At 45.7% G+C, this 27,588-nt stretch overlaps 1 protein-coding gene across 13 annotated transcripts in view; it reads right to left on the reverse strand.

Annotated features, from left to right (window-relative positions):
- abcc10 (ATP-binding cassette, sub-family C (CFTR/MRP), member 10) overlaps positions 1-27,588 on the reverse strand; it is a 198,305-nt gene that overhangs the window by 107,911 nt on the left and 62,806 nt on the right. For all 13 annotated transcript variants that reach the window (XM_069887931.1, XM_069887927.1, XM_069887929.1 and 10 more), the window contains 4 exons: positions 22,077-22,304; positions 15,381-15,537; positions 14,245-14,393; positions 199-278 (listed from right to left, as the gene is read on the reverse strand). In XM_069887931.1, coding sequence (XP_069744032.1) covers positions 199-278; positions 14,245-14,393; positions 15,381-15,537; positions 22,077-22,304 — 614 coding nt within the window. The remainder of the gene's footprint in view (positions 1-198; positions 279-14,244; positions 14,394-15,380; positions 15,538-22,076; positions 22,305-27,588) is intronic.

Here is a 27,588-nt window from a genome sequence, read left to right on the forward strand (position 1 = left end):
CAGAAGGGTCAAGAACTGTAAGAGACTGAGGAACACAAGGCTGAGCAACTTCTGCAGAGTTGGTTGCTGTCACAGTAACTACATTAAAATCAATTACTGGAATGGAAAGGAAGGTGGAAAAATAAAATTAAAGGAAAAACGGACACATTTCATTGTATAACATCTGCATTGTGAAATTTCTCTCGACTCTTCAATTACCTGTTGAGTTCTCCCATTATTGCTGCTAACAGTGAGCTCTTGCCACAGCCGACCTTCCCAACAATTCCAATCAGCTGCCCCTGCAAATAGATGAGAGCAGATTTTATTCGAGTGATGAATGTATCCACTTGAGAACACAAAAAAAATCAGAAATCCCACTGAACCTCTCCATCAATCAGATCATGACTGATCTACTGTAAAAGTCCAAAAGACTTCTCAAACTCTCAGCTAAAATACGGACAATCCGAAAATCTGTACTTCTCAAAAACTCTTGGTCTTGGTGTGCTTGCGTGCATTAGGGCCACAGATACACAGCGGCAACAAGCGACCACGCAGAAGTCACGGAAATGTAAGAAAAATATTTATTTGCTCTTTTTGTATTTTGTGTGAAAAATGTTTTGTTAATCAACTATCAAATTTTACCTGTTTATTCTCCTTAAATTTGAATTCTAAAAGTACTGCCTGAGAATCCGTAAAATCTGGATCAACCCAATCCCTGAGCAGTCTGGATTTTAGAAATTTTATTGTATGTACTACATCAAGTCATTTTTCCAACCTCTTCAAAAGGTTTGCCTTGTTTACTGAAAAAAAATGAATCATTCAATCTCAAATCCACTTAACAATTACAGATATGTTAGAGTGGGAATGGGATGTGGAATTAAGGTGATTGCAGTGACAGAGTGAAGGTGCGAAACGAACCAATCTCCCAGCCTGTATCCAATCTCACCAATGTGGAGGAGGCCTATCAGAAGCACCAGACGCAGTAAAGAACACCTACAGATTCACCAGCTTCAGCACCACCTTATCCACCCAAGTTGCCATTTTCAAAAAACTTGTGCATCTGTACCCCGGGTCTCTCAGAATTATAACTTTCTTCAAGGCCCTACCGATTCACTGTGCAAGCCCTGCCCTTGTTTGCCTTACCAAAGTGCAACACATCATATCTGTGGGAGTTAAAATCCATTTGCCACCCCTTGGTCCATCTACCCAACTGATCTTGGGCAAACTGCCTCACTGTCTATCGCACCACCAATTTTGTTGTCATACACAAATTTATTTATCAAGTTAACTATATTGCCATCCAAATCATTAAAATAGACAACAAACAACCTCTGTGGCACAATCCTAGTCACAGGAATCCCATCAGAAAAACATCCTTCCGCGATGCCCTCTGTTTCCTTCTACTCAACCAGTTTTCAATCCAATGGCCCAGGTCACCTTGGATCCCGTGTGATTTAACCTTCCAGACTAACCTGCCATGTAGGACCTTGTCAAAGGCCTCACTGCCCCGTCGTCATGAAGCCTCTTGGCCATTTTTTAAAAAATCTATCAGATTCATGTTTGTTATGCACAAATCAACTCTGACTACCTCTAGTCAGTCTTCGACTATCCAAACGTTGATAGATCCTATGTCTCAGAATTCCTTCCAGCAATTTCCCAACCACTGACATCACGCTCACTGGCCTGGTGTTGCCTGGTTTGTCCTTTAAATAAAAGCAAATATTATCCACCCGCCATTCTTCTGGTGCACGAAGCAAATACGGTGAAAATATCTGGGGCCTCCACAACATCTTTCCCAACTTCTTACAAAGTGCAAAGATGCTCTTCGTTAGGCCCTGGGGATTTGTCCACTTTAATATTCTACAACATCATGACTGATGGCAAAAGAAATGGCTAGTTCTGGTACAGACAAAGTAATGAGTTGTCAGAAATTGCAGAATTCAACTTGATTTTGATATCAAGAACATTAAGATTCAATGTATCCAGAAGGCAAATGCAAACACTCATTTGGAACCCAAGTTAGAGTTCAATGAAGGGCTCAAGCCCAAAACATCTGTTATGTATCTTTATCTTTGCTATATCAAGTGCATTGTTTGACCAGGTGAGTTTCTCCAGCTTTGTGTTTTTACTTAGAGTTCAAAATTTAATATTATTGTATTGTCATGTCATAAAACAGAAGATGCAATATTACACAAAATTTCCTTTAGCCTGTAGCGGGCCGAGCGACCACGTGGGTGCCGGGCCGAATTGCCGCAACAGTTGGCCATCCCAAGATGGCACAGGCTCTCCTTCACTACCAAGAAGAAGCTCATGCCATCTTGGGATGGCCAAAGGAACCCCCTGCTTCTGTGTGGTGCACCGCGAGCTGAGGAGCGATGCAGTGACACAGTGACGTCACTTCTGGAAGCCAGTGCATACGTTAGCGGAAGTGGGCAATCCCCACGGAACAATGCAGCGAATTCAAATAATGAAGTCTCTTTTTGGTTCACCCTCGTACTGTGTGGACGTCTCTTCATTTCATAGGATTGCTGCAGCAGTCGCTACAGTGGTGACCCTGACAGTTCCAACGTCTTGGAACCCGCTACTACTAGTCACAACGACTGCGACCAATGCAGTGGGCATGCATTTACCGCTATTCTGGGAAAATCAGCCCAGGAACTGTTGCAAATGGCTAATTCCCAGTTCCACATCAGGAGAATCGTTTCAGAGGAGACCGAGCTCTGGACGCCGTCACCACTGCCAAAATAAGCTCCTTCGTGGAGAACCCATCAAAAGAGTGCAAGTACGAGCAGTTCCGACAGTTCCTCCTCGACTCCCTAGAACTTAGCCGGCACAAGCATCCCATTCAGATCTTAAATATGCAGGACCTGGGCAACAGGAATCCCTCTGAGCTCATGCATAAGACGGTGGCCCTAGCAGATGGGCATACAGAGTGTTTCCTCTTCAAGGCCCTGTTCCTCTCCAAGCTGCTGGTACACATTTCCTCAGTGGTTTCAGACATGGATTTCAGTGCCCGGCACCTGGTAGCCAAGGAGGCAGACAGGCTCCAGGCTCTTCCACACCACACAGCAGAGCTCCTCCAAGTGCAACCCATTTACGCCACTGGCGCTGCCATCACGACCAGCCCGCCAGAAACCCCACAGTGACCAAGGCACAATAGCAACACGATGGGCGCACATGGTGAATACTGTTTCTATCACTGCCGATGGGGCCGGAACGCCCGGCGGTACACCCTGCCATGCTCATACCCTACTACCAGACCTAACATGGTGACGGGATATGGGCAAGCCAGCTGCCAATAGTGACCTCGGCAGTTGGAGCTCTAAAAGGCCTACACTACCTCAGAGACAAGTGGACAAAGAGGAACTTATAGTCGACACGAGCACAGAAATCAGCCTCGTCTCACTGATGTATTTCTAGGCCAGACATGACCTCAAGGGTCTCCCCCTGCAAGTGACCAACGGATCCTCCATCCTGAGCTACAGGACCCGCCTGGTCACCAACCACGTCGCAGACACTATCTTCCAGTGGGAGTGCACAATCGCAACCGTGGGACAGGCACTACTCGGAGCGGACTTCCTATGGGCACTCAAACTGCTGGTGGACATAACGAGATGCCGGTTAGTGAATGCTACCATGTTCCAGTCTTTCCCCCTCACACTGTGGCAATGTTATTTCCTGTCATTAGGGATCCATGCCCTGGACCGAGAGGAGTACGCCTGCCAGGTACCCAGCTTTATTGGCCCCAAACTTCCATGACTCTAACCCACCATATGGTGTGGAGCACCACCTAGAGAGTGCCAGGCCCCCAGTGAATGCACGGGCCTGGCGCCTCCCTCAAGACAAGCTCCAACAAGCCAAGTCGAAGTCAACCGCCGTGGAGGAGCTGGGAATCATCTGCTGTTCAAACAGCCCGTGGGCCTCTGCACTCCACATGGTGCAGGAGTTCCGGTGGCTGGCACCCATGTGGTGACTACAGACAACTGAACGAGGTGACAGTCCCAGACAGATACCCCATTCCACACATCAAGGACTTTGCCACGAGGCTCCAGGGCTGTTGAGTTTTCTTTAAGGTGGACCTCATCAAATGATACCACTAGATCCCGGTACACCCCAGCAATGTTCCAACAACAGCAACCATCACACCCTTCGGCCTTTACAAGTTCCTGCTAATGCCCTTTGGACAAAAAATCACAGCCCAGAAGTTTCAGTGACGAATAGACGTGGTCAGCAGGGACCACAATTTCATCCTCATCTACTAAGACAACATCCTCATCGCCAGCCCCAACGCCAGGGCTCACAGAAACTCACGTGAATAGGGTGGTGAAGAAGGCTTTTAGTATGCTGGCCTTTATCAATCATTGCATGGAATATAGGAGTTGGGAGGTGATGTTGAGACTGTATAAGACATTGGTGCGGCCTAATTTGGAGTACTGTGTGCAGTTCTGGTCGCCTAATTATAGGAAGGATATAAACAGAGTGGAGAGAGTGCAGAGAAGGTTTACCAGAATGTTACCTGGGTTTAAGCATCTGGAGTATAGGGAGAGATTGGACAGATTAGGTCTTTATTCTTTGGAGCGTAGAAGGTTGAGAGGGGATTTGATAGAAGTATTTAAGATTATGAAAGGGATAGACAGAGTGGATGTGGATAGATTATTTCCGTTAAGAGGAGGAAAGATTAAAACAAGAGGACATGAGTTAAGAATTAAGGGGCAGAGGTTTAGAGGTAACATAAGGGGGAACTTCTTTACTCAGAGAGTGGTAGACGTGTGGAATGAGCTTCCGGGAGAAATAGTGGCGGCGGAGTCAATTGTATTATTTAAGAAAAGGTTGGACAGGTATATGGATGAGAAGAAGATGGAGGGTTATGGGCATTGTGCAGGGAGGTGGGACTAGAGAGGGGTGTTTGGTTCGGTGCGGACTAGAAGGGCCTAATGGCCTGTTTCCGTGCTGTAAATTGTTATGTTATGTTAGGATGCATCTGACCCTCCAGTTCGATAGAATGCAGCAGTTCGGGCTCACGGTGAACCCAGCCAAGTGTCAGTTCAGCTTAGAGACAATAGACTTCTTGGGACACCACATCACCCCAGAGGGAGCCACACCACTGCCCAACAAGGTTGAGGCCATTCAAAATTTCCCCAAGCTGAGCACGACCAAAGGCCTGGAGGAGTTCCTGGGGATGGTTAACTTCTACCATCACTTCCTACTTGGAGCAGCCACCCTCATGCAGCCCTGTTCGACCTCATCAAGCTCGGCGACAAGATGCTCCAGTGGACACCGGACATCACAGAAGCCTTCCATGTAAAAGGAAGCATGACCATGAGAAATATTTCTTTGAATGCTTTTTGTCTCTTTAAATACTTTTTATTCATTTCTTTAAGCTATCATCTCGAAGTTTTTGTATCATTATACAGTAAACAACCCTCTTTTCAATCTTCTTCAGCATGATGCTGAACCAAGCCATGAAAGACCCCAACAATGAAGACGCTGTTTACATCCGGTACCGCACGGATGGCAGTCTCTTCAATCTGAGGCGCCTGCAAGCTCACACCAAGACACAAGAGAAACTTGTCCGTGAACTACTCTTTGCAGATGATGCCGCTTTAGTTGCCCATTCAGAGCCAGCTCTTCAGCGCTTGACGTCCTGCTTTGCGGAAACTGCCAAAATGTTTGGCCTGGAAGTCAGCCTGAAGAAAACTGAGGTCCTCCATCAGCCAGCTCCCCACCATGACTACCAGCCCCCCCACATCTCCATCGGGCACACAAAACTCAAAAAGGTCAACCAGTTTACCTATCTCGGCTGCACCATTTCATCAGATGCAAGGATCGACAATGAGATAGACAACAGACTCGCCAAGGCAAATAGCGCCTTTGGAAGACTACACAAAAGAGTCTGGAAAAACAACCAACTGAAAAACCTCACAAAGATAAGCGTATACAGAGCCGTTGTCATACCCACACTCCTGTTCGGCTCCGAATCATGGGTCCTCTACCGGCACCACCTACGGCTCCTAGAACGCTTCCACCAGCGTTGTCTCCGCTCCATCCTCAACATCCATTGGAGCGCTCACACCCCTAACGTCGAGGTACTCGAGATGGCAGAGGTCGACAGCATCGAGTCCACGCTGCTGAAGATCCAGCTGCGCTGGATGGGTCACGTCTCCAGAATGGAGGACCATCGCCTTCCCAAGATCGTATTATATGGCGAGCTCTCCACTGGCCACCGTGACAGAGGTGCACCAAAGAAAAGGTACAAGGACTGCCTAAAGAAATCTCTTGGTGCCTGCCACATTGACCACCGCCAGTGGGCTGATAACGCCTCAAACCGTGCATCTTGGCGCCTCACAGTTTGGCGGGCAGCAGCCTCCTTTGAAGAAGACCGCAGAGCCCACCTCACTGACAAAAGGCAAAGGAGGAAAAACCCAACACCCAACCCCAACCAACCAATTTTCCCTTGCAACCGCTGCAATCGTGTCTGCCTGTCCCGCATCGGACTGGTCAGCCACAAACGAGCCTGCAGCTGACGTGGACTTTTTACCCCCTCCATAAATCTTCGTCCGCGAAGCCAAGCCAAAGAAGATTCATTGTATGAAAGTCTCAATGCAAAGTTATGCAAAATGTTTATCCGTTTTATCGATGAATTAAAGCTACATAAAGCAGCAGCCACAGAGTTGGATTTATTGGATTAAAAAGATCGAAATTTGGAATATCATAGATCATGCTTTGGAAGATGATACTTTGAAATTAGGATATATTAGAATAAGGAAAGTGTCGTCTATATATTGCATCAAACTTTCCATCATCTGCTCGGTTCTCTGCCCAATCATTCTGGTTCACATCCCTTGCCATACTAGTTTTAACCCTCCCCAACAGATCCAGCATATTGGTCCCCTTCCAGTGCAGATGTAACCTGTCTTTTTTTTTTAAACAGATCATACCTTCCTCAGAAGAGATCCTAATGATCAAGACATCTAAAACCCTGCCCCCTGCACCAATTATACAGCCATGCATTAATCAACCAATTTATCCTATTCCTACCCTCACTGATGCATGGCACAGGCAGCAATCCCGAGATTATTACCACTGAGGTCTGTCTTTCATCTTCCAACCAAGCTCCCTGTATTTTCTCTTCAGGACTTCATCCTTTTTCCTACCTATGCTGTTGATACCAAATGTACTATGATTTTTGGCTTCTCACCTTTCCTTTTCAGGATGCCATGGACCCAATCCAAGACACCCTGGACACCGGCATCTGGGAGGCAACAAACTATCCTGGTGTCTTTTTCATATCTAGAGAATCTCCTGACTGCCCCTCTAACGACTGAATTCCCTATCACTACTGTTCTCCTTTTCTCCCACCTAACCTTCTGAACCACAGAGCCAGACTCAGTCCTCGTCACTGTGGCTTTGCGCTGGTAGGTCATCTGCCACAAAAGTATCAAAGTGGCATACTTATTATTGAGGGGAACAGCTAATAGGGTGCCCTGAACTACCTACCTGCTTGTTTTTCCTTTCCCTTTCCTGACAGTCACTCAGCTCCCTGCCTCCTGCAGCTTTGGTGTGATTTGACTCCCTGTAGCTCCTATCTATGAACTCCTCATTCTCAGGTCGAGCTGAGCTCATCAAGAAGGAGCTACATGGTCTCTAACATGGTCTGTAAGGAAGCAGCAATTCAATGTACCTCGTGCAGATGTAGCTATCAGGCAGAATTCCCATATCTCACAAGATGAACACTCCACTGACCCTGTTGCCCTTTTGACTTTTCCACCTTGGCACTAATTTCAAGTCCATAAGATATAGGAGCAAAAGTAGGCTATTCACCTGATCGAGTCCACTCTATCCATTCTCCTACTCAGCCCCACTCCACTACCTTCTCCCATAATCTTTGATACCTTGATTATTCAGATACCTATCAATCTCTGCCTTAAATACACCCAATGGCTTGGCTTCCACAGCCACCCATGGTAACAAATTCCTGAGGATCACCTTCCTCTGGCTAAAGAAAATCCACCATGCCTCTGTTTTAAATGGACACACTTCAATCCTAAAGTTAAGCCCTCTTATCCTTAACTCCCCTGCCATGGGAAACAACTTTGCCTCATCGACTCTGTCCAGACCTTACAACATTCAAATTGTTTCTGAGGTCTCCCCTCATTCTTCTGAACTCCAAGGAGTATAGTCCAAGAGTCGAGAAGTCTTAATTCCAGGAATCATTCTTGTAAATCTTCTCCCCAATGCAGCACATTCATTCTTGAATAAGGAACCAAGACTGTTCTCCGTACTCCAAGTGAGGCCTCACCAGAGCCTTATAAATCCTCAACATCACATCCTTGCTTTATATCCTGTTCCTCTAGATATGAACACCAAAACTGTATTCACCTTTTTCGCCACAGACTCATCCTGGAGGTTAACCTTTTGAGTATCTTGAATGAGGGCTCCAAAGTCCTTTTGCACCTCCAAATTTTGAATTTTCTCCCCATCTAAATAATATTCTGCCCTTCTATTCATTCTACCAAAGTGCATGACCGTACACTTTCCAACAATGTATTTGTCAAAAAGGTCAAAGATTAAATAACATTAAAATCTCACCAGAGTCATACATTAGTCTCCCCCTCTTCTTGCTGAAGTCTCTTAAGCCAAAGACTCAACTCACCACTTTAACTCTGGCCCACTCACTCAATGGCCACTTTACTTATACCTTTCACCTCATTAAACTGTCCTCCTTTTTTTAAATACATAAAATACCACATGTATTTGGATTAAGTTTGAAATATTATGATATGTTTGTTAAGTGGTTTTATATTAAATAAAATTATATTTTTTTAAAAATACCTCCTCTGTCAGCCCTTTCCATATATCCACCACCCACTGTGCAAAAAAAAGTTATACCTTAGATCACACATGTCAAACTCTGGCCCGCGGGCCGATATAATTACATTTCAAGATCATTTCAAAAATGTAATAGAGGTGGCCCGCTGGCCGCCGCGCCAGTATAGCGCATGCACAGTAATACAACAAATTCCAGAATGCATTGGCGTCAGCCTGCTAATCGCCCCCACCTCCTCTGTTTACGTTGCAGGGTCTCACCGTGGACTCTGATTTTGGGGCCTGGCTGGTGTCAGGGGAAGCCAAGGCCGCTTCCCAGCGCCCGGAACCGGAGGCCTCGGGCCTGACCTCGCCAGGACCGTTGCCCACTCCCCCTCCCTGCCGCAGGCCGACCCGTGACTCACGGTGATGGGGCCGCTGATCTGCCGAGATGCCGCCCTGCAGCGAGAGCCGATGCCCCCGCACTGTCGTTGTCCAACCTGATCGCCCGCAAACCCCGCCCTCCCGCACACAGGCCTGAGTAAGGATTATGAACTTTAATCTCAAGATAAAATGATCTTCCAATAGTTTCATGTCACAGAATAAATATATTCCTGGTTAAAAATGGTCCTGCACCTGGATACAAGCTCATTAGGCATAAAACTTGAAAAGTGTGTAAATCAAAGGATATCTGTACCAATGGAAAAAGGGCATGGCAAATAACCCTGCTAGAGTTCATGCCCACAATCAGTCACCCATTTGATTGTTTCAGGAATCATGTTATTCTCCCACATTCTCAATAGCCCTCAGATTTTACTATTCGACAGCACACTAGCAACATTTGACAAATCCTCTATAGAGAAATATTATTTACTGAATATTTTATTTCTCATTTGTTAATGCTTCTGGAAAGAGTTTATCCAAAACTATTATTAAACATTTATTTTAATAAGAAAAAGTTTAACATTACATATGTTGAAAGAAGAGAAAACATGCAGATGTTGTTGAAAATTTTCAATAAATATTTAGTTCGGCCCTCGACTTAGTCCAAGTTTTTAATTTTGGCCCTCCGTGAATTTGAGTTTGACACCCCTGCCTTAGATTCCTGTTAACTCTCTCCCTCAAACGTAAATCGTCTGGTTAACAATTTCCCCCCCTACACTGAGCAAATAATCTTGATGTTCATCTGATCTATTCCTCTCTCAACTTTGTACATCTCTTTCAGATCACACCTCATCCTCCTGTGCTCCAAGGAACAAATCTGTAGATGTTTCATTTTCATTTTCTGTTATGTTCCATCCAACCAAAAATCACACAATTTATAACCAATGTTGAATTAAATTCCAGTCTAATACAACTTTAAATCTAACTTAAACTCCCTGCTGAACAAAAAATGGCAGCACACATCCTCATGGCAAACCGGGCCCGCTTGTATCGCCACGTGGCGGGGCAGCCATGAGGAAATGGCGTCGTCAGAGGTTTCTCTCTGACTCCAACACCCTGGGCAGCGATTATGACGTCACAATGCATCAGGTGACTGAGCTCCTGCTGCCCTTATAGGGATGCGTTGAATTAGAATAAACATGGTGGCTGTGTTTCTTCCACTGCTCACACTGCCACAGTGGTGATCCTGACGGGCCCAGACGTTTTTCTGGACTCAAAGCACCATGGATTCAGCAGAGGTTAACGCTGTCTCCATCAAGCTTCCCACCTTTTGGACCCACCAACCGAGAACATGGTTCGGGCAGGCGGAAGCACAATTTCAACACCACAACATCTCCATAGATGCCACAATGTTTTATCGTGTTGTGAGTGCTCTAGACCAAGATGTGGACGACATCATCCACCACCCCCACCCCAGCTACGGGCAAGTACACTGCCCTCAAAGACCTGCTCCTTGGAACTTTCGGACTAACTCCCCAGCAACGGGCTTCCAGGCTCCTTCACCTAGATGGGCTTGGGGACCGTAGTCCGTCGGCGCAGATGGACAAAATGCTGGCCCTGGCAGAAGACCACAAGCCTTGTTTTCTCTTCCGCCAGATATTCCTGGAACAGATGCCGGAGGACATCCAGCTGCTCCTCACAGATGAAGACTTCTCGAACCCAAGGAGAGCAGCAGCCTGTGCGGATGCCCTCTGGTGCACGAAGAGGGAGAACGAGGCAGCCCTCAACCAAGTGGCACAACCAGGAGCCAGCCGACCGCAAGCCACTCCCAAGACCAAGCCAGAGGAGGGCCAGTCGACCTGGTGTTTCTACCACCAGGGCTGGGGAGAACAAGCCCGTAAGTGCCGCCAGCCCTGCGGGTTTCAGGGAAATCACCAGGCCAGCCGCCGTTCATGGCGGCGACAGCTGGCCACACAAACAGCCTCCTTCATATGATGGATAGATCCACTGGCCACCAATTCCTGGTGGATACAGGTGCTGAGCTCAGCATCCTTCCCCCCACAGTATTAGAGACTCGCACCCGAACTCGAGGTCCAACCCTGCGGGTGGCCAACGGCTCAACCATCAGGGCCTACGGCACCTGCAGGGCACAGATCCCGATTGGGAAAGAGAAGTTCCACTAGAGCTTCGTCCTAGCCTCCGTTGGCTCCATGCTGTTAGGGGCCGACTTACTCAGAGCTCACAACTTGCTGGTTGACATGAAGGGCAAAAGGCTGGTCAACGCCCAAACGTTCCACTCCACCCGACTGGACATAGCAGAAGCCTGCAGGCCTGAAATCACCGCCATAGCCACCACCAGGGATGAGTTCGATGAGATCCTCCACGAATTCCCCACCATCTTAGAGCCATGGTTCAACACTGCCCTCCCCCAGCATGGGGTCTTTCACCACATCGCCACACAGGGCACCCCACTGCATGCTAGACCCAGACAGCTTCCGCCCGAGAAGCTCCAGAAGGCAAAGGAGGAGTTCTCTAGGCTCCAGGAACTGGAAATCATCTGGCGTTTGGACAGCGCCTGGGCATTGCTGCTCCATATGGTCCTGAAATCGTCCAGGGGCTGGAGACCGTGCGGGGACTACCGTCAGTTGAACGATGCAACCACCCCCGACAGGTACCTGGTGCCCCACATACAGGACTTCTCACCCAACTTCCACGGAGCACGGGTCCTCTCCAAAGTGGACCTCGTGCGGGGATACCATCAGATCCCGTTGGATGCAGACGATGTGGGTAAGACAGCCATTATCACCCCTTTCGGCCTCTTCGAGTTCCTGCTTATGCTCTTCGGTCTAAAGAACGCAGCCCAAACATTCCAGCGCCTCATGAACACAGTTGGAAAAGACCTGGACTTTGTGTTCATTTACCTAGACGATATTCTCATTGCCAGTCTCAACCATGACGAACACAAAACCCACCTCCGCACAATCTTTGCCCAGCTGGCGGACTTTGGCCTCACAGTCAATGAGGCCAAATACAATGCTGCTGGTGCTCCCGCGGCCGGAGGCGCACACAGCACTCTCCGTGGACGCCTCAGCTACGGCTACGGCAGTGGGGGGGGGGGGGGGGGTTCTGGAACAGTGGCTCAATGGACAATGGTGCCCGCTGGCCTTTTTCAGCAAGCAGATGCGCCCGCTGGAGCTCAAATACAGCGCCTTCAACCGGGAGCTCCTGGCGCTGTATTTGGCCATCCGCCATTTCTGCTACTTCCTCGAGGGCAGGCCATTCACAGCCTTCACGGATCACAAGCCCCTCACTCAAGCACTGACGTTGGCCAAGGATCCGTGGTCCACCAGACAGCAGCACCACCTCTTGTATGTGTCTGAGTTCATGACCAACATCCAACACAGGGCTGGCAAGGACAATGTAGTGGTGGACACGCTCTCCCATCCAGCCATCAACACTCTCGCGCCCAGCCTGGATTATGAGCAACTGGCTCAGGCACAGAGGAACAATGCGGAGATGCAGGCCTTGTGAACCGCCATCTCAGGCCTCAAACTCAAGGATGTTTGTGTGCCCAGCAGCCCGGACACATTGCTCTGCAACATCTCAACAGGCACGCCATAGGAGGGCGTAGGTCTTCAGTCTGATCCACAACCTTGCTCGCCCAGCAGTAAAGACAACCATGCGAATGGTCGCGGAGCGGTCTGTGTGGCACGGGCTAAAGAAGGAGATGGCGGAACTGGGCAGGAACTGTACCCGGTGCCAGACCTCCAAGGTCCAGCAACACACATGAGCCCCCATCCAGAACTTCGACCCAGTGGTTCGCAGATTCCAACACATCCACATTGATGTCATTGGGCCCCTGCCGGTGTCCAAGGAGGCTCGTTACCTCCTCACGGTGGTGGATTGGGCCATAAGGTGGCCGGAGGCTGTCCCGATTAAGGAGGCCTCCGCGGAGATGTGCACCAGAACTCTGGTCAGCCAATGAATCGCCCATTTCGGAGTCCCGGCACACATCACTAGCGACAGAGGGGCGCAGTTCACATTCGCCCTGTGGACTCAGATGGCAAAGCTCCTGGGGATCAAGCTCCACCACAGCATACCATCCGCTGTCCAAAGGGTTGGTAGAGAGGTTCCACAGACACCTGAAGGCATTGCTTATGGCCAGGCTCTCTGGACCAGACTGAGCGGATGAACTACCCTGGGTCCTCCTCCAGATTAGTACGGCACCTAAGGAGGACCTGCAGGCTTCACCAACGGAGATGGTCTATGGCGCATCGCTTTCCCTGCCGGGTGAGTTTTTTGGCCCAGATCCTGACACTACAGCCACCGACAAAAACCTGCTGGCGGACCTACACAGGCGACTGGCCTCCCTAGCACCCCTACCCCTGGCACGTCACGGCACCCGGCCATTTCATCTCCCCAAAGAGCTCGACTTGGCCCAGTTTGTTTTCGTGCGGAAGGGACCACAAGGTGCACCGCTACAGCGACCGCATGAGGGGTCAATCAAAGTCTTGCACCGGTCCTACGGAACCTTCACGCTGGACGTTGGGGGGGAGAGAGGAACTTTTTACAGTGGACTGCCTGAAGGCGGCTCATCTGGACATCATAGCCGGTGCAGACGGCTGCGTCCAACGCCGGGGCCGGCCGCCAAAGGGACAGGATGCGTAGGCCGGTTCTGGGGGGGGTTGTGTGGCGATGCACATCCTCATGGCGAACCGGCCCTGCTTGTATTGCCACATGGTGAGACAGCCATGGGGAAATGGCGTCGTCAGAGGTTTCTCTCTGACTCCAGCATCCCTTCCAGCGCCCACCCTGGGCAGCGATTATGACGTCACAATGTACCAAGTGACTGAGCTCCTGCTGCCCTTTTTGGGACGTGTTGAATGTGGATAAAAACAGTCGTTAATGACCCTCAACATGGTGGCTGTGTTTCTTCCACTGCTCACAGTGTGAACATTATAACACCATTAAAAAAAATAGAAATAAGTGCAGTATAATATTGGTAAGCATTGGACAATGTGACTAATCCTTGCCTAACAAAAACATAAAATAACCTTATTTTTAAAAAGAGCTTACCTTTTTCAATGTTAAATTCAGATTCGACAGCATCAGGCTGCCAACATGCTCAGTCTCTTGATTATTTAGGTCACCAGAAGTTTCATTGGTAGTCCAGGAGAAGGTAGCATTATGCAGCTCAACTGCTAGGTTAAGGTTCTCAGGTCTGCCTGCACAAGGCAAAAAGTTCCAGTGTTTCAGGACTTTTCAATAGTATATCAAGTGCGCAGAAAAGTTAATCTAGAAAGTTATTTAGGAAAAAATTTAGTTGAGAGCAAGAGCTGGAATTTAACCTGGTGCAGGAGACATTAAGTTGAACAGGAAAGTCTGCAGGTGCTGGGATTGTTGTGCAATACAGGACACAAAAGTGCTGGCACAAAATCTATAGGAAGTAAAGGGTAACCAATATTTCAGGCCTGAACCCTTTATTAAGTTACAATATCTTTTGTGTATTAGGATACTGTAGCATATACACTACAACGAGTGAGGAAGGAAGACACACACATGAGGAGTCAAAATTGAAGACTGCTTTATTGCGTTTTCAGCTCTGCTTGTATGAGTGCCTGGCGCTAACATCAGGGGCCCAAGTCATTGGAGCGCCGGCCTCAGGTTGGTTGGCATTCCCATCAGAGTTCAGAGTGCGGAGGTCACCTGGGAACAGCCAGTGTCCCCCCCAGGTCCGCACAGTTGCCGGACATTTTGCGGGCCCGTTATCTTGTCCGTGCGCGGGCCACTATAATACATTAAATTTAAATTTAGACATACAGCACAGTAACAGGCCCTTTTGGCCCATAAGCCCATGCTGCCAAATTACACCCAAGTGGCCTACAACCCCCATATGATTTTTAAACGATGGGAAGAAACTGGAGCATCTGGAGGATATCCATGCAGTCACAGGAACTCCTTATAGACAGCACCAGATTCAAAGCCCGGTCACTGGTGCTGTACCAGAATTGCACTAACTGCTACGCTCGCCATATCACCCCTAAAGTCAGTTCAAAAATGTGCTTGTGTCAGGGGACTATAAAATATAGCTAGAAAGGTAATACACAACAAATTGGATGCTACAATGTGAAACTCAGTTAAATATTCTGACCTTTCTCAGTAAATATCTACTGAACTGACAAATGGAAGCAAGATTGACTTCACTGATTTACCTGCCCTATAGTAGGTCCTGAGATTCTGGTCAGAGAGCAGCAGGAATTGCTGGATCCGATCCAAGGAGACCTTTGCTTGTAGCATCCCATTCAGCACCCATGGGAAGTTATTCAGGGGCATGATTAGCATTCCCACCAAAGCCAAGACTGTGAATACCTGCAATGAGGAAAAGGGAGGATATAAGAGAAAAGAAAAGTGGGGAATGGGTTAGGGAAGAATGTATAAGGTGGATAGAGTGGGTACAGAGAGGACAAATTAGAATTATAGAACAGGGAAAGATGGGTTGGGCTGGAGGGAGTGAAAGATCAGTTCTGGAATGTTTGCAGGCAGAGTGAGAAGTGGTGACCTGGAAGCAGGGCTAAAGACATGGTGCAGGAGGGAGGGCTTCAGGTTTCTGGATCAGTGGACTCTCTTCCAGGGAAGGTGAGACCTGTTCCGACTGGGTGGTTTTCACCTGAACTGGAAAGGACTTGTATCCTTGTGGGAAGGTTTGTTAGTGCTACTGCAGTGGGTTTAAACTAGATTTGCAGGGTGATTTGAACCAGAGTGCCAGAGCAAAGAGAGGAATCGAGAAGGAAAAAGATGATGCGAGAATTCCATACACCATTTGAAGTCAACGAGTTGAATGTGGTGGAAATTATAAAGTTCATCTATCAAGACGTATCGTAGGAAAGGCAGACGAGCTTAGAGCATGGATTCTCACGTGGAATTATGACATAGCCATTAGTGAAACTTGGGTGGGAAGGGCAGGACTGGCAGCTCAATGTTCCAGGCTTCCTTTGCTTACGATGCGATAAAATGGAGGGGGGGGGGGGCAAGGGGTGCAGATGAAAGGGGGAGGAGTGGCATTGCTCGTCAAGGAAAATATCACAATTGTGTTCAGAAAGGACAGACCAGAGGGCTCATCTACTGAGGTGGAGCTGAGGAATGGTAAAGGTATGACCACACTCATGGGGTTGTATTATAGACCACCCAATAGTCAATGAGAATTGGAGGAGCTAATCTGTAAACAGATAGCAATCAGCTGCAGGAAACATAAGGTTGTGATATTAGGAGATTTTAACTTTCCACATATTGACTGGGACTCCCAAACTGTAAAAGGGCTGGATGGCTTGGAGTTTGTCAAATGTGTTCAAGAAAGTTTTCTGAATCTATATATAGAGGTACCAACTAGAGAGTGCAATACTGGATCTCCTATTAGGGAATGAGGCAGGACAGGTGACAGAAGTATGTGCAGGGGAACATTTTGGGACTAGCAATCATAATGCTATTAGTTTCAAGATAATTATGGAGAAGGATAGGTCTGAGCCTCGGGTTGAGATTCTAAATTGGAGAAAAGCCTATCTTGAGGAAATGAGAAAGGATCTAAAATGCATGGATTGGGATAAATTGTTTTTCAGCCAAGGATGTGCAAGGTAAGTGGAGGACCTTCAAAGGTGATATTTTGAGAGTACAGAGTTTGTATGTTTATGTTAGGATCATAGGTGAGGTTAGCAGGCACAGGGAACCTTGGTTTTCGGGGAATATTGGGGAACCCTTGGTTCGGAATAAGAGAGAGGTATCAAACAGGAATTGGCAACATGGAGGAAATGAGTTTCTTGAGGCATATAAAAAATGCAAGCAAATGAAGAAATCAGTAAGACTAAAAGAAGGCATAAGGTTGCTTTGCCAGACAATGTGAAGGAAAGTCCTAAAGGTTTCTACAGGTATATTAAAGGCAAAAGGATGGTAAGGGACAAAATTGGGCCCCTTGAAGATCAGAGTGGTATCTTTGTATGGAGGCAAAAGAGATGGGGGAAGATTTTAAATGGGTTTTTATTTCGTCAGTTTTCACTCAGGAAAATGGCCCCGAGTTGTAGGAAGTAAGAAAAGCAGTTAAGTCATGGAACCTAAACAGATTAAAGAGGTGGAGGTGCTTGCTGTCTTAATGGAAATAAGGGTGGATAAATACCCAGGGCCTGACAAGATATTCCCTCGGGCCTTGAGGGAGAAGAGTGTAGAAATTGTAGGGGCTCTGCCAGAAATATTTAAAATGTCCTTAGCCATGGGTGTGGTGCCAGAGGATTGGAAGGTAGCTCACATTGTTCCATTGTTTAAAAAAGTCTCCAAAAGTAACCTTGGAAAGTATATTATTGGAAGATGTTCTAGGAGATCTGATATACAGTTATTTGGATAGCCAGGAAATTATTTTGGATAGTGGTAGGTTGTGTTTAACCAATCTTATAGAGTTTTTCGAGGAGGTTACCAGGAAAGTTGATGAAGGAAAAGCTGTGGATATTGACTACATCAGGGGTCAGCAAAGTGGTCTATACTGACCCATGGGGGGTCAATGATACTGTCCAAGAGGTTGATAAATGTCTAGTCTGTAGAGAAATGTATCATTGGTAATATTTATTTTACATGCTTGGGGGGTTAATGAGAGATCAAGGATTCCACAAAGAGGTAAATGATTTAAAATGTTTGCCGACCTCCTGGTCTACATGGACTTTATTAAGGCCTTTGATAAGGTTTGTCAGGAAGGTTCAGATGCTAGGTATTCATGGTGAAGTAGTGAACTGGATTCAACAATGGCTGGATGGGAGGAGCCAGATAATTGTTTCTCCGACTGGAGGCCTGTGACTTGTGGTGTGCCTCAGGGATTGGTGCTGGGACCATCGCTGTTTGTCATCTATATCAATGATCTGGATATATACCACGTGTATTTTTTTTTCTCTCTTGAAGCTTTTTGAATATGTACACATGGATGTTGTTTTAAATTTCTTAAATAAAATATTCCAAAAAAATGATCTGGATGATAATGTTGTAAATCGGATCAATAAGTTTGCAGATGACACTCAGATTGGAGGCATTGTGGAAGGTTTTCAAAGCTTGCAGAGGTATCTAAACAGGTTGGAAAAATGGGCTGAATAATGGAAGATGGAATTCAATGCAGACAAGGGTGAGGTGTTGCATTTGGGAAGGACAAACCAGGAAAGGACATACACAGTAAATGGTCGGGCACTGAGGAGTGCGGTAGATCAGAGGGATCTGGAAATATTGATATATAATTCCCTGAAAGTGGCATCATAGGTGGATAGGGTTTATAGAGAGAGCTTTTGGCATATTGGCCTTAATAAATCAAAGTATTGAGCATAAGAGTTAAGATGTTATGGTAAAGTTGTAGAAGTCATTGATGAGGCCAATTTTGAAGTAATGTGTGTAGTTTTGGTCACTTAACTACATGAAAGATATCAATAAGATAGAAAGAGTGGAGAGAAGATTTACTAGGATGTTGTCCAGACTTTAGGAACTGAGTTACAGGAAAAAGTTAAACAAGTTTGGACTTTAGACCCTCAGCACAGAAGAAGAAGGGGACATTTGATAGAGGTATTTAAAATTTTGAGGTGGATATGCTTTTTCCACTGAGGGTATGCGAGGTAAAAGCCAGAGGACATTGGTTATGGGTGAAAGGGGATTAGGTCACTCATCTGAGTGCTTCTGGTACCATGCAACCCAGTACTAAACCGGATCCCCCTCCAGACCTGCCTGGTGAGGAGGGTGGCTAGACACCCTGCAGGATGAAAAGCAAGACCTGTCAAAGAGCAGACGAACCCTCTCATAGACAATGGGCATCTAGCAAACATGTGCTGCGAAACACGGAAAGGGCATCCCTTGCATTGAAGCTTGGTCTGGCCATTCACTGAAACTTCCCCCAGCTGTCGTGGACCTCACCATGATGCTGGATCCAGGAGGGAATGTCGAGAGGGTGGGTCTGGACCAGTGCAACCCCAGCTCATCTTAATCCATTCACACACACGCTGTTCATTTCTGAGGAGAGGGGTATCCTCACATCAAATCCCACAAACTGACTGAAAGGAACCATTATCATCTTATGGGATGGATAGCCAGAAGAAGAAGGTGGGGATGTGGAATGAGCTGCCAGCTAAAATGGAGAATGCAGGCTTAATTTTAACATTTAAGAAGAATTTGGACAGGTATATGGTTGAGAGAGGTATGGAGGGCTATGCACTGGGTCCAGGTCAGTGGAACTAGGCACAAAAAAATGGTTCGGCACAGACTAGAGGGGCCAAAATGTTCTGTGGTTCTATATGAGATGGTCGCAGGAAAAAAGTTTGGCAGTGAAATGATCTAAATGTCGAAAAAAAATGATGGAAAGAGGGAGAGAAGAACTTCTGTCACCGACAGAAAGATGTCACCATCAGACTTTTCCTTCCCCCTTCTGAATTTTGAAGAAATGGTTCAGTCTCTCATCTGCTCTGGTATCTCCACGAATCAAACAGTTATAGGAAGTGCCACAGCTGCACTTTTACCTTCTCCCTTCCCACTCTCTGGGGATTTCACAGACATTCCCGTGATTCATTTGCAGTTGTTACAATCTAGTTTGTAGATTTGGTGCTCACAATGGGGTCTCCTCTCCACTGATCAATCTAACACACTGGATGACTTGCTTTACAGAGCATCTCCATTTGAACCTCCATCAGAGCATATTGGTCCCTGTGCAATGAGACAGGTAAGAATAATGATCTTGCAATTAGGGATCCTCTCAGAAGGAGTGATCACAAGATGATTGAATTTTTCACATCAAACCAGTAAGTTTTGACTAAACAAATGAGACTTGAACAGGATGAGGAAGGAGTTGGCTAGTGCAGATTGGGAACACAGGCTCTAGGGTGAGACAATTAAGGAAAAGTAGGGCACTTTCATAGAGATTTTTCACAGGGCTCAATTAAAGTATATTCCAGTTGAAAACAAGATCATTAAGGATAGGGAAAGCCAGCCTTGGTTAACTAAGGTAATAAAGGAAGGCATCAAATTAAAGGTTAAAAATAAAAGTTGACAGCACTAGGATTTTCTCTTTGGAGTGATGAAGGATGAAAGGTACCTTAATAGAGATATGTAAGATTACAAGAGGCATAGATAGGATAGACAACCAGTCCCTTTTTCCAGGGTGACGGTAGCAAATATCAAGGGACATCTGTTTAAGGTTAATGAAGGAAATTTGAGGGGAAGATTTTTTTTATATACACAGAGAGTTATTGGAATGCATTGCCGGGGTGGTGGTGGAGGCTGCTACAAAAGGGATATTTAAAAGACTCCGAGACAGGCATATAGATGTAAGAAAAATAGAGCATTATGGGTGTGAGGTAGGAAAGTATTAAATTGTTGTGGATTAAGTTGATACAAGTCAGCACAACATCGTGATCTGAAGGGCCTGCACTGTACTGTAATTTCCTGTTTTCTATGTAAATCCTCATGTATGCAAATTCAGCAAGAGCACAAGCAAAGTGGAAGATTGGTAAAAATTTAAAAACCAATAATAAAGGAATTAAACTTGCACAAAATGCAAAAACAGACATGAAAGTTGGTATGATTATAAAGCAGTAAAGTATGGCTAAAGTGAACATGGGTCCCTTGGAAGATGAGTCGGGGAAATAATGTTGGGGAATGTGGAAAAACCTCAAGTCTTTACAGTGGAAAAAATGTCTAACTTGTCAAAGAGAAACATTATGGATGCGATGGGAGGTGAAGACCTCGATACGAGTGCTATCACTAAAGCAGCAGTGTTGAACAAACTAGGGGTCCCCTAGACCTGATGGAATACATCTTAGGGGACTGAAATAAATGGTGGAAGTTATAGTAGAGGTATTAATGATTATTTAGAATAATTTTCTGGACACTGGGAAGGTCCTGGTGGACTGGAAGACATCAAATGTCATGCTACTATGTAAAAGAGGCAGGTAATTATAGGCCAATTAGTGGAACATCTGCAGTCAGGAAAATGCTTGAAGATATCATTAAAGAAGTAATAGCTGGATAGAAATGGATCCATTGGGGGGACTCAGCAAGAATTCAGGAAGGACAGGTCATGTCTGACCAGTTTTCTAGAGTTCAGGATATAATGAGCGAGTGATGAGAGGGGAACAGATGAAAGTTGTATTCATACTTCCAAAAGGCATTCAATAAGGCTCCACATAAATGATCTATCCACAAAATAAGGATACATGGATTTGGGGATAATGTATTAGCATGGATAGAGGAACTGACTGTCGAGTTTCTTAGTTTGTTCATCTAACTAAATTGAGTGGTAAAGCAAATTGTGCAAGGGAATGGGGAGAGTCTGCAGAGAGAAATACTGCAGATAGGTTAAGTGACAATACACCTGATTCTGATACTGCCACATGCCTAGAGTAGGGTGGCCATTTCCAAAAAGGAGGCCAAGGTCATAGATTACCACACACACCCACACTTTGTTATTAAAATATATATATTTTTAAATACACTGTGGTAACCTATGACCGTGTCCTCCTTTTGGAATAGCCACCCTCGCCTCGAGTGTTATTAAATTTGTCCTGTGAGAAAACAGTGGAGATGAGATTCAAATCAATGTAATTGTCTCCCCAGCAATGAATTTTGGACATTGTTCAAATGTTTACCATCATGTGGGCAAGTTTCACAAATATAAGTTGATTTATGCAATTTTCTTCTTTTATGTTATTTTGGGGATATACACAGATGAATCTCTAGACCTTTACATTTCCCCAAAGGGTTGAATGGGGAGATGTCCAAGAAACAATGCTGAGTTTGACAGGCCTGTCCACTTTGCTGTGCTGTTGAAGATTTTTGGGCATCTGGGAACTGGAAGGGGGTTAAATATAGTTGAAAGATTTTTGCTGCATTCAAAAGATGTGACTGACCTTGGCAGCAGTAAGCTGGTGCCCCATCAGGATATAGGTGACAAAAGTGACAAAGGAAATCACCACAGGAAGGGCCGCCCACATGTAAACACAAACTGCATCCAGATACTTGATAATTCTGAGATGATGCAGCTCCTTCTTCCTGTAATTATCAACTTTTTCAATGAAGTGGTCCTCCCAGGTGTAGAACTTAATCAGCCGCATTCCAAACAGAATCTCAGTCATGAGCTAAAAAATAATTAAAAACAAGTTAGCATGTCAAACAGGAAATGGGATTCAGCCCAATCACCATCCCTGTGGAACGGCACGGTTGGCGTAGCGATTAGTGCAATGCCCTTACAACACCAACGATTGGGACCGGGGTTTGAATTCTGTAAGGAGTTTGTACGTTCTCCCCATGTCTGTGTTTCCTTCGGGGGCTCCAGTTTCCTCCCACCCTTCAAAATGTACCGGGGGAGTTGTAGGTCAATTGGGTGTAATGGGGCGGCCCGGGCTTGTGGGCTGAAATGGCGTGTTACCATGCTGTATGTCTGGGAAAAAAATGTGAGCAGTCTATTAGCAACAGTCTTCTCAATTCCCTGGCCCCTCCAATTAAAAACTTCACCCTGAAGCGATGGAGTTCACTTTTGGTGCAGTGTTAGAACAGAGTGCTGGAGAACCTATACAGCAACAGTACAGACCATGACGTTATTGCCAACCAATACAAACCTAGACCACAATATTCTAATACTTCCCTACCTCCTATCTATAACCTTATTCTTGTACCTATCTAATTTGAATGTCCCTATTGTACCAGCCACCATCACACCCCTGGCAATGCATTCCAGGCACACACCAGTCTTTGGGTAAAAATACCTAACTTTTTCTCCACTCTCCTAAGATATCCTCTGGAATTTGCTATTGTTGCCAGAAAAAAAGGTGATGGCCGCCCACCCTATCCATGTCTCTCATAATCTTATCAGGTACCTCAAAAAGGGCTCAGACCCAGAGCGCTGACTACCTTTTACTTCCTATGAATGCTACATGACCTGATGAGTTTCTCCTACATTTTGTGTACTGCACTGTATCTCAGCATCTGCAGACTTCTTGCTTACCTCTATTTTTATGTATCATGTTGAGGGATGTCAGCAGGTGGTCAAGGAGGATCTAATATACCAGCTGCACAAACATGTGTTCCTGCTGAGAAAAGTGTGTGCTGCTGCCTGACTGGTAATGAAACCTCCTTGAGTAATATATCCCTGCAGAATGCCTTTAGTGGCATGTACTTGTATCTGCAAAGATCCTTCAGAAATTATGTACCTGTATCTCAAAGATGCCTCTGGTAACATGCAATGACACCTTTGAGGAACCTCTGGTCACATGCATCAGTAGCAACTGGGGTCTCCAACAGCAAGCAACTGCAAATACAGCACCTTGCATCTATCTGCACGCAGGGAGTTTTTGTTGGAAGCATGCCTGACTGCAGAAACTCGTTTTTGCCTGGAGAGTTTGCATCATACCAATAGAAGCATGTATTTCCATTACAATGAGCATTCAGGAGGGTACAATTGTATTTAGAGTGATGTTCTAGGACCATGTACTACTATTTAAATGGAGTATCCAGCATTGTACATTAGGACTTGCAGGAACCCTGCATTAGAGATCATTTACACCTCCAGAAATTGGGATCTGTATTGGCAGACGGAAGCAAGTTCAATATCACGCAACAATAGGAGTTAGTGTCTTCAGGGGTGACCTGTACAAAAATACATTGGTGAATGTACGGACTTGAAGGGCCGACATGGTCTGTTTCCGTGCTGTAAATGGTTATATGATGAAATGGTCTCTTGTGAAGTGACAGCTGTACTTAAAAATTCATAAAGGCTGGGGTAAAAGTACCAAACTACAGATAGGGAATATCTGGCACCTGCATAGTCTGTGACAAATACTGGGGTGAAAACTCAAACTGGCTGTCGGTGATAATGTGGGGTTAAATATCCTTACTGAAACTAGCAGGAGATGGAAAGCGGGGACTGGTAATGGACTTCTTTTAACATTTTTTTCACACTTAAGTAAATGATCTGAACTAGGAAGATAATTTCACAATTGCATGATACAACTAACTGAAGGTAAAGTCAATGCAGAGGAAGAATATGGTAAAATGTATGATATTAAGTAATAGGAGAACACATGCATAATTGGTAAATGAATTTCAACATCTGTACATGCAAGCTACCAAATTTTGGAAGATGGAGGAAGGAGGCGGCAAAAACATTAATTCCTAGAAATACACTGGGATATCAATGCTTACAATAAAATCTGAACTGAATCATTTGAGATAATACTGTTATGGGTTAATAAAATTACAATTTAAAAAATATATATTTATATATCAGCATATTTTTATATATATATATAAATATATATATATATATATATATAAAAAGGACTAGATTGTGGGGGTTTAGTTTAGGAACTAAACAGACCCTCTCAGTTTACATTCCACTAAAGATATTAACATTTCACAAAAGACATCTCATTTGAAATGCAAGTTTTATGCCTAAGCATAGACTCTATGCAATGAATTTGAACAGTGCTTACAAAGACCACATGTAGACGTTAATTGGACTGATGTTGTGGAATGGAAATGGACTATTGTCTTTAAAGGAATAGATGTTCAGGCTCAGAAACTGATTAATCTTTTGCCGGTGCCAGTGATCCAAGTCTAGTTGAAGTTTGCTGTTCTAAGAGAGGTCATGTGGTTTTGCAAACAGAGAGAAAAAAACATGCTATTCTCTTTGGTGAGGGAGAGAGAATGAGAGGGGAGGGGTGAGAGAGAGAGAGAGAGAGAGAGAGAGAGAGAGAGAGAGAGAGAGAGTGTTTGTTGATGCATCAACAGACAACACAAAACGGCAACCTCTGATGAATGCTTTACTGTTAATTTCCACAAATACAATGTATAACAGGAGCCCCTGGAAATGGGGTCCGCCACCAACTGAGCACCGTTTCCTTTTTCAACTAGTGCGCTTTGCGGGGACTCGTGCATACTCAATAGTATCGTAGCAAGTACAGTGGCTGCAGCGGGTGCAGACAGCCAATCGAAATGGCTGTCTACATCCCCTTCTTGTGCAACCCCTTTCGCATATCACAATCCATGTAGGTGTTGTACATTACAATAATTATAGTTCAGCAGTGAACAGTCAGCCCAATTTAATCCCGATATTTTGGGTTGGTCTTACACGTGCACCCGGTGTATTATGTAGTAGCCATTGGTGGAAGTGGATGCTTGGGGTGCTTCAGCTTGAAAGGATGTGCCATTCGTGGTCTTGGGGTTGTGGCCATTTGATTCATGGGTTGTTACTGAAGGAGCTCTGCCTACCCTGGGTTGATGTAGCAGATCCTGGTTTACAGTCTCATCAGGAATGGTTTGGGATGGGGGTGGCTCCCTTACGGAATAGATGTGTTGACGGTTTCTCCGATACACCCTTCCTTCTGATTTTACCAGGTGTGACCTGGGCTCCTGGCAGCTCCTTTCGACTCTGCCCCTATGGTCGTAGCCCTGTGGAGTCTGCATCCTTACAAATTGTCCTTCTGCTAATGGCACGAGCGGCCGGCTGTTTCTGTCACAGCCCCTTTTCTGTATTAGCCTCCTGTTCAGCAGTTGGGATTTAATTTCTTGTGGTTTCTTGAGCTTAGGCTCCAAGAGTCTCCTTGCCACAGGCAGAGTCGTCCATGTTTGCATGGACACTGACCCTAATGTGCCAGAGAACCCAATATGGCATTGCCGGGGATGGTCCTTAGGTTCAGCAGATTTAGGAACACATCCGTATTTTCCCTGTGGAACTTCTCCATCTGTTCCTTTGTGCTCCTCACGGCTCTTTCAGTCAACCCATTTGGCTGTGGGTACTCCGGGCTGCTAGTGATGTAGTTTAAATCCTATGTTGTTGCAAAGCGTCTGAATTTCTCACTGGTGAACTGGGTGCCATTGTTCGACAGCAGAGTGTGGGGAGCCCCATAATGACGTTGGGTAAAAGGTTTATCTCAAGTAACATAGGAACATAGGAAGTAGGAGCAGGAGTAGGCCAAAGATGGCCCATCGAGCCTGCTCCACCATTCAATACGATCATGGCTGATCTAATTTATGACCTAACTCCACCTACCTGCCTTCTCCCCATATCCCCTAATTCCTCTATCATGTAAAAATTTATCTAACTGAATTTTAAATATGTTTAATGAGGCAGCCTCAACCACTTCCCTGGTTAGAAAATTCCAAACATTCACTACTCTCTGGGAAAAACTATTTTTCCTCATCTCTGTCCTAAATCTACTCCCCCGAATCTTGAGACTGTGTCCTCGCGTTTTAGTTTCCCCGGCCAGCTCAAAAAACCTTCCTACATCTATCCTATCCATACCCTTCATAATCCTATATGTTTCTATAAGATCTCCTCTCATTCTTCTGAACTCGAGCAAATACAATCCTAGATGATTTAATCTTTCATCATAAGTCAACCCCTTCATCCCAGGGATCAACCTAGTAAACCTCCTCTGGACTGTCTCCAAAGCCAGTATATCCTTCCTCAAATATGGAGACCAGAACTGGACACAGTACTCCAGGTGCGGTCTCACCAGTACCTTATACAGTTGCAACATGACCTCCCTACTCCTGAATTCAATTCCTCCAGCGATGAAAGCCAACATTCCATTTGCCTTCTTAATAACCTGCTGCACCTGCAACCTAACTTTTTGCGATTCATGCACAAGCACTCCCAAGTCCCTCTGCACAACAGCATGCTGTAGTTTTTCACCCTTTAAATAATATTCAGCTCTTTTATTTTTCTTGCCAAAGTGGATAACCTCGCACTTACTCCATCTGCCAGACCTTTGCCCACTCATCCAGCTTAACTATATCCCTCTGCAGACTCTCCACATCCTCATTACAATTTGCTCTTCCACTCAAACCATCAACAAGAACCAAATACTGTTGACCTTGCCATTTGAAGATGTCTGTTACCACGGTTGACCAGGGGCAGTCTGGCACCACAGGAAACTGCAGTGGCTCTTTGTTAGTGCAGTCTGGTGCTATTGCACATTGAACAAGCTTGCACCTCTTGGTCTATGTCCTCAGTCATCCCTGTCCAAAAAACTATGTCTCTAGCCCTGCATTTGGGTGCTTCTACCCCTGGGTGCCCTCTGTGCAGGATGTTGACATAAATGTTTTTCAGTGAACTGCTCTCAGGCCTTTCATTATGATTCCATCATCGATGAGTAATTCATCCCGGAATGGGAAGTAGGATGCATTTCAGGTGGTAGGCTGAATTGCTTGTCAGGCCAGCTGCTCTTGATAAAAGTGCTCAGGATCTTCAAAGTTGTGTCGTGAGCCATGTTCTGTCTCAGTTCATCCAACCAGGAGGAGGAGATGTGCATTACTGTCTTCCTCAGCTTGCTCAGTTGGTGGCGGTCCCCATTTCCAGGGGCTCCTGTTATACATTGTATTTGTGGAAATTAACAGTAAAGCATTTTCTGGGAGCATGTG

Source organism: Narcine bancroftii, chromosome 6 (assembly GCF_036971445.1).
Source record: "Narcine bancroftii isolate sNarBan1 chromosome 6, sNarBan1.hap1, whole genome shotgun sequence".
Lineage (NCBI taxonomy): Eukaryota > Metazoa > Chordata > Chondrichthyes > Torpediniformes > Narcinidae > Narcine > Narcine bancroftii.